Below are 13220 nucleotides of genomic sequence, written 5' to 3'. Positions count from 1 at the left end.
TTATTTTAAGGTGTCTACACGTTACTACATGTACTTCCTATAGTAATAACAGTAAATTACGCATAATTACAAGTAATTCGCTTTAAACCAAACCCTAAATCTATAGTAAGTACGTTATTGCTCAGTGCATATTTGAGTAAGTACAATGTAACTGTCACCTTAAAATTAAGTGTAACCACAATATATTTACACATTTCAATATATTTTAAATGTATTTTAATTTATTCCAGTTGAAAAGTTGACTTTTCAGCATCATTACTCAAGTCTTCATTGTCACATGACCCTTCAGAAATCATTCTATGATTTGATGCTCAAGAAACATTTCTTACTATTATCAGTGTTGAAAACAGTTGTGCTGCTTAATATATGTGTGTGTGTGTGTGTGTGTGTGTGTGTGTGTGTGTGTGTGTGTGTGTGTGTGTGTGTGTGTGTGTGTGTGTGTGTGTGTGTGTGTGTGTGTGTGTGTGTGTGTGTGTGTGTGTGTGTGTGTGTGTGTGTGTGTGTGTGTGTGTGTGTGTGTAAACTTTAAATATAAAGACCACCCAAGGTATAAGAATTCCATGATAAGTGTATGGCCTTGTATGAATGCATAACAAATTCTGACACATACAGTGATGTATTACCAAAGCGATGATATATGGAGCGTAACACGCACACACCGCAATGCTTATGCAAACCTACGGGGGTGAAAATGTATACATGCAGGAATAGTCCTTTTCTTTTACTGTTCGAGATTTACTGTTATATGGGGTGAGTGTTGCAAGGTCACGGTTACCCTTTCAAATGAAGTTCCCAATTCATTCATCAGCCATAACCTGACCTATTCATCATCGCAGTGCGCAGGCATGCCATGCACATGTAGCTGTGGAAGAATTCAATTAACAACACCTCAACCCATCTAGCCGTTTTTGTGCTACTTAAGGGGCTCTGATGAAATCGCTCAGTACAGCTTCTGTTTGGAGTAGGTTTCCCCAAACATCAAATGCTTATGCAGCATAATGTAATCATCTCTCTGTATAAAATGCTGAATACTACAGCTTTGCTGATTTATACATGTGTAGTTCAATACACGTGTCTGTTGAGCTTTGCAGACCAGTAAGCAGAATTGATGAAATGTTGGTGTAGATTGTGAGAAAGCGTTTTCGCTGTTGGCATGAGAGCGGTTTACTGCTGAGCAGGGATTCTGGATATCTAAATGAGAGCTGCGCAAACATATTCTATGACCATGTTTTTAACCAAAGTATCTGAAGGAAGTCGTTTAAAAATTGAAGGATACATCAAAAATGTAGTTTACAATTTAAAAACTAAAATTTCTATACTCATTAGAAGTGGGAATGTATGATTTTTTGGATATTATGAGCTCTATGCAACTCTCTCTTTTACTGTAAAAACTCTTGATTTAACTCTTTCCACGCCAGCTGTTTTTTAAAAAGTTGCCAGCATTTTTGATCATTTTCACGAATTTCATGGCCCCCAGAGAATTTTGTTGTATGAATATCTGAACATGCAATATATATAAAGAAAGATCAGAGCCTCTTCTTTAAAACGAAACAACCTGTTTTATTCTAGCTTATCAACACTTGAATGTGGGTACGTTTCTTATCCCTTTAAAGGGGCTATATGCAACTTTTTCCCCAAAATAAACGTAACAATAGCCTTTTTATTTTACCATTTATGACTCAAACATCTCCTGAGGAGCATACTGACACCTTGTCCGCTCACAGTGGGTGCACCTATAAGCCTGTATCCTATTTTTCCTATTTTCTGGCGGGTCGTCTTTTCCCGCGCTGTCTGCGGATGTGACGTCACCACCGCTGCGAGAGCGAGCAGAAAATGAGAGCAGTTCTGTTTTTTGGGCACAGGTGTCAGTCGCAAGTTTAAATTTCAGAAAAACGCATATAGCCCCTTTAAGACCTGAAGGCATTTTTAGAGTTGTTTTTTTTTGAGTGATATACACAAAAGTAAAGACTCATAACTCCAAAAAGATAGCAAAAGAGAGTGAAAAGGTATGTATCGTTTGATAGAACACTTTTTACATTTTTAGAAAATATAAATTACATTACAATTGGACATTCTCTGAAAGTGTACACTGAAAGCATTTTGAATCTGATTTTGTATGCAAAGATAATTATTTTGCTACCCATTTGGTTGCAGTTTCTATTGGCTCTTAAGCAGACATGAGCACAGCAACCTTTTGAGCAAAAAAGCTGAGAGAATTGTGTTTTTTTCAAAGACTACATCCAGCTCGGATTCAGAACGATGATCAAAACACAGATGGAGTAGATCGAGTCCATCAACTGACATACACAAAAGTAAAGACTCATAACTCCAAAACTATAGCAAAGGAAAGTGAAAACAGTTTTTAGAAAATTTAAATTTTTAAAAAATATAAAATTACATTACTTTTGGACATTCTCATGCTGAGAAACTGACAAAAGTACATATCATTTTTATAAAAATTTTCTAAAAATCTTTCTTATTTGACAAACTGGAAATAAGGTTGGAGGAAACCATTTCTTATTGAAGTTCCCCTACATGTGAGCTGAATCTGGATCAAAGTTTGTGGTGATAGCATAAAGTAATCCAAAATTACAGCATTTGGAACCAAGGTAGCCTTTTTGTTAGCCCTTGATGTCCAATAATGGGCATTTTTTAAATTGTTCCTCCAGGAATATCTTGTGATCAATGCAATGGATTATGTGGATTTTTCATTCAGAGAATCTGCTGTAAATAATGCATTTTCTACGATCTGTGCACGTTTCTTGAAGTTATGAGCAAAAACGCCATGTGAAATCGACATATTTGTGTTTAGTTAGTGCCTGTGCTCATATTACGCAATTTGTGCAGACTCATTAGAGGATGAAAACATGTTGGAGGCTTGATCTGAAAGTGTAACCTCTCTGATTTTGTATGCAAAAATAATTATTTTGCTTCCCATTTGGTTCCAGTTTCCATTGGCTATCAAACAGAGACACGTAAATGCCTTAAATGGCCGTAGGTCTTAACAGGTTTACAAAAAAGCAAAAAGCTGAGAAAATGGTGTTATTTTTCAAAGACTACGTCCAGATCAGATTCAGAATGATGCTCAAAACACAGATGGAGTAGATAGAGTCCGTCAACACCCCCAAAGCTTCACAGTCCGATAGCTCGTCCTGGGTCGACATTTCATTCAGTAACATTAGGCGGTTTTGATTTGTCTGCTGTCTAATGTTGATGATCCCGTTATTTTACATATGCATCTGCTTACATAAGCGAAAAAGAAGCAGAAACAAGAGATAGCATGTGTTTTGATCAGGAGATTTAGTACTCTTTCAGAAGACAATAGTGCCCCCTATTGTATAAAGGAAAGCCAGAAATTTCCGTCAATGGCAGGGGAAGAGTTAAAAAACTCAAATTCTTGATATGCGATTTTATGGACCATTTCTCTCAGAGTCCATGATCACTGAAAAGATAAACTAGGCAAAAGTGACAGACTCATCTTAGTGTGCTAGATTAGCTGTGATTAGCAACAAAACCAAATATGATGTTATATACACACAAAAAGAATCACCAAAGACAACAAATAACATGACTGTTGTGAACATACAAGAGTCTTAATGATGCTCACTCTGAGAGAAATCAAGGGAAATTAGGGCAAGTGTTGTTTTACACCACTTGAGTCATTGTAGGTTGTTTTTCTGCACTGCATCTCAATGGTTGAGAGTTTGACCTTGTGCCAAAAAAAATAACTGCAGAGAATTTTGAAATGTATTTGATGCCTTTAGTAATAAAAAGAAAAGTTAAAAAGTCGTAAATAAGAACTGAAAGCAAATGATCTGTAGAATCACTAGCAAGAACGGCAAGGTCATGGGTTCGATTCCCAGAGAAAGAAAGAGCGGATAAAAATGTGTACCTTGAATGCAACGCAAGGCTCTTCGTATAAAAGCGGCTACCATATGCATAAATATACTTGTAAACACAAGGAAATGTCTGGAAACGTCAATTGAATATGTAAACATCAAAGCATCATCATCCAGTGTCACTTTCAATGCAGTCGCATCTGGGTTTGTATAGAAAAATTAATCTCAAAGGTATGTCAAATGTGTGTTTGACATTGTCCTAATGAGAATCTGGAGATGTGACTCGCAGACACTGGCCTTGATAGATGTCTCGCATTAAGAAAAAGCAAGTGAGATTAATTTATCTTCACGTTATAAGATGACCACATTAACATACTTCATTCAGGCCACGTCTTTGATTTAAGTGTATAATGTTTAAGCCCGATTAATAAACTTTGATCAGAGGAGTAGATGCTATGGATCTCATTTAAAACAAGGACGAAAAAATGTGATGTATAATAATAAAATAAAAATATATTACAATGCAACATTAAAATAAAACACTTTAATTTAAAATAGCATTATTGCTATTATAAACGTAATGAAAATGCTTGTGTTTTGGCTGTAAAATACTGTCAAATGTTTTGTAATAGTTGGTTATTATATTTTAAGTACAAAGCAGATGTTTAAGTAGCTTGACTGCAAAAAATGCTTTTCTTACTTAGTATTTTTGTCTTGTTTCTGGTCCAAACATCTAAAAATTCTCAAAACAAGAAGCATTTACTAGCCAAATAAAAATGATTGTCTTGTTTTGGGGGGAAATAACTCAAAATTAAGTGAGTTTTTGCTTAAAATTAGCAAAATAATCTGCCAATGGGGTAAGCAAAATAATCTTAATTCAAACAGAAAACAAGATTATTTTGCTTACCCCATTGGCAGATTATTTCGCTTATTTTAAGCAAAAACTCCCTTAATGTTGAGTTATTTTCCCCCAAAACAAGACAAAAACTTTTGCTTGTCTTGTAAATGCTTCTTAATGTAAGATTTTTTTAGATATTTGGACTGAAAACAAGACAAAAATACTAAGTAAGAAAAGCATTTTTTGCATGTTAGCAAGATATATAGTTGTGATTATGAACTGTAAAACATCCAGCCACCGGGAGGCCAAGGACAGAACACTGGATATCTGGCAAGCACATCTGCCAGTTTTGTTTTGTTTTCAATTAAAAATGATTTTGAAATAAATGTTACACACTAACGGCAAAGCGTGTGTGTGTGTGTGTGTGTCTGTTAACAATGACTATATCAATGTTAGCATTGCAAGCATGTGTACTGGAGGGCCACTCCCTGGACAAGTCTAAAGGGCAGAAGTATTTGCAGAGCAAATAAGCTATTAATACGCCGTTTAATTCACCCAAAAAGAGCATGAAGAACACCCCACAGATGATAAAGTCAATGTTCCAATCTTGGCTGAATGCTCACTGACCTTTCCCGTGCTCTGGGTTCAGAGAGGAAGAGGCACGGCTTTATCAGTAGTTAAATTAATGATCAATCCTTGAAAACTCCCTGACTCTGCAAGACTCCTCCTGGCTTAGCCTTTCTTCTCTCTTTATTCCTCATCTCAGATTCTCCCCCTCACTGCATAATACACACGCACACACACACACACACACACATTCTGCAATCGCACAGGCATCCCAAAGCTCTGCCACAAAACTTGCACCTTCCCGCGAGCCACAAGCCACATTTCACTCACTCCGTGTGCCAGAAAGCGAACGGCTCTGTTTTGTCTGCGGCACCAGCCAAGCCCAGAGCTGAGGAGGCAGGAAAAAGTTGAGCTGTTAAGCATCCTTCACCTCGCTCTCGCAGCCGTCTCAATCACTGTGCTTCTCTCTTGGGAGATTTTTAAGCACAGACAGAGGCTTTAACACTAGCGCACATCACTGTGGTTGTTGTCACGGATGAGTATAATCAGCTATTGTGTCCGCGGCAGACAGACCGATGTGGTTGAAGGATAAAGCCGGAGATGTAAATCTGCTCTTACCTGCTGTTGAAGCTTAAAGCAGGAAGGAGGAACAGGAGGTAAACGGCTCCGATGAATTTCATTGCTTTGTCTTGCTCTCATGCACTCGGTGTCTCTTTGCCCCTTTTTCTCTCGATCGCTCGCTTTTCCCTTCTCCCGTTCGCTCTCCCTCTCCTCGCTGGCTCGCTCACACGCTCTCTCTCTCTCTCTCTCTTTCTTTCTGTGGTGCACACACACGTTAACGCAGGCACACACTGCGCGGCAGACAGATGCAACGCTGCAAGCGGTCTGTAAATGTGAAAGTGCGGGGCTCTTCGGCTTCAAATAGCAGGGACGGGGAGACGGACGGATTTATTAATGGCCAGAAACTAGGGTGCAGGGGCGGGGGGGATCCGGAGAGGAAGACTGGAGAATGATTTGAGGTGGTGAGTTGATGTCAGCATCAATACAGCCAGTGGCTCCCCGTCTTTCTCTTCTGCGTTCCACGGCGAGATGAATACCTGCTGGTGTGTCCCGCACGATATCCATCTGGCTTGGGACGGGGGAGGGCGATTATCTGGGCTCGAGGCGAACAGGGTTACTCCACAAAGACCAAATTAATCAATTTTCCTGGAGATTACACTTTGATGGCAGGGTTCATTAGTTTGACATTTTGTTCTCTGTTGTCCGTCAAAGTAATTGATGAGACATTTCCCTGCACACCGTCTCATATTGTGCGATTAAGAGGGTAAACCGATGATGATAAATGTATTAGTCACGCAGTCACTTTCCTTTACCTTTCTGCCGTGCTGCATCTGATGTCTCATTCGCCTTCTCAAAACGGTGTTCAAATCCTGGACAGAAAGAAAACAAAACAAATCAACATCAAACTACATGATGTCATTTCCCATTGATTAATATTTAAATCGCCATGAGATGGAAATTCACACCATCTATTTTCTAAATGCATGTTATTGATCGTATTGTGAACGATTCAACCATACATATTTTATTATTTATTTTTTAAATTGACCCGAGACTTAAAATGTATTTAAATCAGCTCGCATGCCTCCATCCAATCAACAACCAATTCCCGCCTTTTTTAATACTCTATGTCATGTATATCACAATTCAGAAAATCTGTCACTACTTCCATCCTGACTTTATCTAAAATGCTAGATTTCTGGCTGATTTTACCAAAAAAAAACACAGCACCCTGACCAGCCGACATAGTAATAGGAATGTTTTGGGTGAGACCATCTGATCGAATCCAATCAATTCAGTTTACACATGACATCACATCCTTACACCCTCCAGGAGGGCAAACCAAGGCTTTCATCCATTGCCGCAAGTCATTTTTTACCAGGTTTGTACAAAGTATTATTGTAGTAAGTCCAAATTATTATGATATTAGACCAAATTCAATGCTGATGATGCATACTATGTACAGGCAAGCATATGAACCCAGAATATGCAATGCGCAGTTTCTCATTTTTCCATTGAAAATCATTATAGAGAAATTATAATTATATCATTATAATGCTCTGCTCGACTGTATATACAGTATACACAGATCAGGCATAACAGTATAAGTGAATAACACTGACTATCTCTTCATCACTGCACCTGTTAGTGGGTGGGATTTATTAGGCAGCAAGTGAACGTTTTGTCCTCAAAGTTGATGTGTTAGAAGCAGGAGAAATGGGCAAATGTGAGGATTTGAGCGAGTTTGACAAGGGCCAAATTGTGATGGCTAGACGACTGGCACAGAGCATCTCCAAAACGGCAGCTCTTGTGGGGTGTTCCCGGTCTGCAGTGGTCAGTCTCTATCAAAAGTGCTCCAAGGAATGAACAGTGGTGAACCGGCAAAAGGGTCAAGGGCGGTCAATGCTCATTGATGCACATGGGGAGCGAAGGCTGGCCCGTGTGGTCCCATCAAACAGACGAGCTACTGGAGCTCAAATTGCTCAAGAAGTTAATGCTTGTTCTGATAGAAAGGTGTCAGAATACACAGTGCATCGCAGTTTGTTGCGTATGGGGCGGCATAGCCGCAGACCAGTCAGGGTGCCCGTACTGACCCCTGTCCACCGCCGAAAGCTCCAACAATGGGCATCAGAACTGGACCACGGAGTAATGGAAGAAGGTGGCCTGGTCTGATGAATCACATTTTCTTTTACATCACATGGATGGCCGGGTGTGTGTGCATCGCTTGGGGAACACATGGCACCAGGATGCACTACGATGGGAAGAAGGGAAGCCGTTGGAGGCAGCGTGATGCTTTGGGCAATGTTCTGCTGGGAAACCTTGGGTCCTGCCATCCATGTGGATGTTACTTTGACACGTACCACCTACCTACGCATTGTTGCAGACCATATACACCCTTTCATGGAAACAGTATTCCCTGGTGGCTGTGGCTCTTTCAGCAGGATAATGCGCCTGCCACAATCCAAAAATGGTTCATGAATGGTTTTAGGAGCACAACGAGTTTGAGCTGTTGACTTGGCCTCCAAATTCCCCAGATCTCAATCCAATCGAGCATCTGTGGGATGTGCTGAACAAACAAGTCCAATCCATGGAGGCCCCACCTCGCAACTTGCAGGATTTAAAGGATCTGCTGCTAACATATTGGTGCCAGATACTACAGCACCTTCAGGGGTCTAGTGGAGTCCATGCCTCAACAGGTCAGGGCTGCTTTGGCAGCCAAAGGGGGACCAACACAATATTAGGTGTATCGGTGTATATACACATGACTGTATGCATCATCAATAAGGTGTATACTAACACTTTATTTTATTTTAAAGTGACGTAGTTACACGTTATTACATGTACTTAATAAAGTAATAACAGTAAATTGTGCATAATTACAAGTATCTAACTTTAAACCAAACCCTAACTCTATAGTACTTATTAAGTAAAAGTAACTATGTCACCTTAAAATAAAGGGTTACACTTTATTTTAAGGTGTCATTGTTACAGTTTAATTATACATTTAAGTGCGGAGTAATATTAATTAACATCATGTACTTACTATAGGGTTAGGGTAGGATTAGGATTTGGTTGAGGGTTAGCTGTATGTAATTATGCATAATTAACTGTTATTACTAAGTACATGTAACATATGTAACAAGGACACTGTAATATAAAGTTACCAAATAAAGTGTAACCGGAAATGTTAACAATTTACCAATCATTTACTTTAGTTATTTACTGTGAAAGACTGTATTGCTTTTTGTATGGGATTACAATGAATATGAACTGAAGTGTTTAAGATTCACTATTCCATGAGCTTTATGTGAGGAACAGACTAAATTTAAAACAATTATTGGTCCCACTTTATATTAGGTGGCCTTAGGGTAAAGTTAGGGACAGGTGTAGTGGTGTGGGTAAGTTTAATGGTAAAGTTAGGGACAGGTGTAGTGGTGTGAGTAAGTTTAATGGTAAAGTTAGGGACAGGTGTAGTGGTGTGGGTAAGTTTAATGGTAAAGTTAGGGACAGGTGTAGTGGTGTGGGTAAGTTTAATGGTAAAGTTAGGGACAGGTGTAGTGGTGTGGGTAAGTTTAAGGGTAAAGTTAGGGACAGGTGTGGTGGTGTGGGTAAGTTTAAGGGTAGAGTTAGGGACCGGTGTAGTGGTGTGAGTAAGTTTAAGGGTAAAGTTAGGGACAGGTGTGGTGGTGTGGGTAAGTTTAAGGGTAGAGTTAGGGACAGGTGTAGTGGTGTGAGTAAGTTTAAGGGTAAAGTTAGGGACAGGTGTGGTGGTGTGGGTAAGTTTAAGGGTAAAGTAAGGGACAGGTGTGGTGTGGGTAAGTTTAAGGGTAAAGTAAGGGACAGGTGTGGTGTGGGTAAGTTTGAGGGTAAAGTTAGGGACAGATGTGGTGGTGTGGGTAAGTTTAAGGGTAGGGTTAGGGACAGGTGTGGTGGTGTGGGTAAGTTTAAGGGTAAAGTTAGAGACAGGTGTGGTGTGGGTAAGTTTGAGGGTAAAGTTAGAGACAGGTGTGGTGTGGGTAAGTTTGAGGGTAAAGTTAGGGACAGATGTGGTGGTGTGGGTAAGTTTAAGGGTAAAGTTAGGGACAGGTGTGGTGGTGTGTAAGTTTAAGGGTAAAGTTAGGGACAGGTGTGGTGGTGTGGGTAAGTTTAAGGGTAAAGTAAGGGACAGGTGTGGTGGTGTGGGTAAGTTTAAGGGTAAAGTTAGAGACAGGTGTGGTGGTGTGGGTAAGTTTAAGGGTAAAGTTAGGGACAGGTGTGGTGGTGTGGGTAAGTTTAAGGGTAAAGTTAGAGACAGGTGTGGTGGTGTGGGTAAGTTTAAGGGTAAAGTTAGGGACAGGTGTAGTGGTGTGGGTAAGTTTAAGGGTAAAGTTAAGGACAGGTGTAGTGGTGTGAGTAAGTTTAAGGGTAAAGTTAGGGACAGGTGTGGTGGTGTGGGTAAGTTTAAGGGTAGAGTTAGGGACAGGTGTAGTGGTGTGAGTAAGTTTAAGGGTAAAGTTAGGGACAGGTGTGGTGGTGTGGGTAAGTTTAAGGGTAAAGTAAGGGACAGGTGTGGTGTGGGTAAGTTTAAGGGTAAAGTAAGGGACAGGTGTGGTGTGGGTAAGTTTAAGGGTAAAGTAAGGGACAGGTGTGGTGTGGGTAAGTTTAAGGGTAGGGTTAGGGACAGGTGTGGTGGTGTGGGTAAGTTTAAGGGTAAAGTTAGAGACAGGTGTGGTGTGGGTAAGTTTGAGGGTAAAGTTAGAGACAGGTGTGGTGTGGGTAAGTTTAAGGGTAAAGTAAGGGACAGGTGTGGTGTGGGTAAGTTTAAGGGTAGGGTTAGGGACAGGTGTGGTGGTGTGGGTAAGTTTAAGGGTAAAGTTAGAGACAGGTGTGGTGTGGGTAAGTTTGAGGGTAAAGTTAGAGACAGGTGTGGTGTGGGTAAGTTTGAGGGTAAAGTTAGGGACAGGTGTGGTGGTGTGGGTAAGTTTAAGGGTAAAGTTAGGGACAGGTGTGGTGGTGTGTAAGTTTAAGGGTAAAGTTAGGGACAGGTGTGGTGGTGTGGGTAAGTTTAAGGGTAAAGTAAGGGACAGGTGTGGTGGTGTGGGTAAGTTTAAGGGTAAAGTTAGAGACAGGTGTGGTGGTGTGGGTAAGTTTAAGGGTAAAGTTAGGGACAGGTGTGGTGGTGTGGGTAAGTTTAAGGGTAAAGTTAGAGACAGGTGTGGTGGTGTGGGTAAGTTTAAGGGTAAAGTTAGGGACAGGTGTAGTGGTGTGGGTAAGTTTAAGGGTAAAGTTAAGGACAGGTGTAGTGGTGTGAGTAAGTTTAAGGGTAAAGTTAGGGACAGGTGTGGTGGTGTGGGTAAGTTTAAGGGTAAAGTTAGGGACATGTGTAGTGGTGTGAGTAAGTTTAAGGGTAAAGTTAGGGACAGGTGTGGTGGTACGGGTAAGTTTAAGGGTAGGGTTAGGTGGAAGGGAAGTGTCAACAGTGTAATTATAAATGTAAATGAATTACAGATGTAATTACATACAACTAATAAAACAATTTAGGTACAATGTAAAAGCATGTATATACACATTGTATCAAATGATTAATTAAAACGCTAGTACATAGTAGTTAAAGGGTTAGTTCACCCAAAAATGAAAATTCTGTCATTAATTACTCACCCTCATGTCGTTGGACACCCGTAAGACCTCCGTTCATATTCGGAACACAAATGAAGATATTTTAGTTGAAAGCTGATGCTGAGAAAGGCTTCACACAGGCCTCCATTGGCATTCAGTACATTGACACTTCCAAGATCCATGAAAGGCACTTAAAACGTCGTTACAAAGTCTATCTCACCACAGTGGCTCTACAATAATCATACAATGCGACGACAATAGTTTTTGTGCGCAAAAAAAAATCAAAATAACACCTTTATCCAACTTGTTCTCGACTTCCGTGTATGCCTCCACGACGCATGCGCGAGAATATGACGCAGATCCGGCGTTCGGACATATGACCCAGAAGCGATTTGTTTACGAGCAGAGGAAGACGCGCGTGTCTAAGCTGTTGGATTCTACATTGATCGTGCTTTAGGTCTCGGCGTAGTGCTCAAAATGGGGTTAGAGTGTGCATTTCATGGAATCCCGAGCCCCGGCGCTACGTCATATTCTCGCGCATGCGTCGTGGAGACACACGCGGAAGGCAATAACAAGCTGGATAAAGGTGTTCTTTTGATTTTTTTTTGCGCACAAAAACTATTGTCGTCGCATTGTATGATTATTGTAGAGCCACTGTGGTGAGATAGACTTTGTAACGACGTTTTAAGTGCCTTTCATGGATCTTGGAAGTGTCAATGTACTGAATGCCAATGGAGGCCTGTGTGAAGCCTTTCTCAGCATCAGCTTTCAACTAAAATATCTTCATTTGTGTTCCGAATATGAACGGAGGTCTTACGGGTGTCCAACGACATGAGGGTGAGTAATTAATGACAGAATTTTCATTTTTGGGTGAACTAACCCTTTAAGACCACCTAATATAAAGTCGGTCCCAATTACTTACTGATAATCTGCGGATAACCGCTGGATAGGACATCGAGCCAAACTTGAGAACCGGATACATTTGATTCACAAATCATTCAGACCCTTTCTGAGAACTGAATCAACCAATTCGTTTAAAAGATCTGACTCATTTGACATTTGCAACAATGCAACTCTTTTTTCATGAATGCACCAAGGAAGGGCAATGAATAATGAATATGTTTTGGTCCATTTTATACACAAAGATATCAAATGGATTTGGCATATGCACAGAATTTTATGATACTTTGGTAGCACTTTATTTTACAGTCCTGTTTCACATGTACTTACAGGGGTAATGACACTAACTGGATAATAACTAGGTACTAACCCTGAACCTTCCCCTAAACCTTAACTTGAGTAATTAACTATACATTACCCAGTACTTTTGTGGTTAAGTGCATTGAAAGTGCATGTATTGTAAAATAAAGTGCAACCGATACTTTATGTTGCATTTGCATAATGTTTAAGCTTAAAAGCTTAAGCACTAACTTATTGTAATTTCATGGCAAAAAGAAAAGCAAGCCTTCAAAACATATTTTGCGTTCTGCAGAAGAAAGTCATAACATGTTCTTTTTTATGTGAACGGTCCTTTTAATACGAATACTTTGTTAATACTTTGAAAAAGGCAACTTCTAAAACAAAATGCTTTAATATGAGGGCTAGAGCAGAATCAAAACAACCAAAACTCATTAGGAAACTGAAAAAGTGGAGGGTCTGAAGTAGCCATCCCTCTTTTTACCTGTCTCTCTCGCACTATTTTTGTCTTCAAAGGGAATAAAAGATTTAGGGATAGCCATTGCTTTCAGCAATGGAAGGCTGACTGATTCAAGTTCTATGATCAGAACAGTGGAAATGGAAGAAAGATGTGTCGGCGGTAG

The 13220-nt window shown here is 40.1% G+C and overlaps 1 protein-coding gene across 1 annotated transcript in view; it reads right to left on the bottom strand.

Annotated features, from left to right (window-relative positions):
* luzp2 (leucine zipper protein 2) overlaps nt 1-13220 on the bottom strand; it is a 299582-nt gene that overhangs the window by 197520 nt on the left and 88842 nt on the right. The window contains exon 3 of the mRNA XM_079825036.1: nt 5863-6674. Coding sequence (XP_079681162.1) covers nt 5863-5924 — 62 coding nt within the window. The 5' untranslated portion in view covers nt 5925-6674. The remainder of the gene's footprint in view (nt 1-5862; nt 6675-13220) is intronic.

The sequence above is a fragment of the Gobio gobio genome, assembly GCF_949357685.1.
Source record: "Gobio gobio genome assembly, chromosome: 9".
Lineage (NCBI taxonomy): Eukaryota > Metazoa > Chordata > Actinopteri > Cypriniformes > Gobionidae > Gobio > Gobio gobio.
Note: the sequence above shows the minus strand (reverse complement) of the source record. Positions and strands in the feature narration are given on the sequence as shown.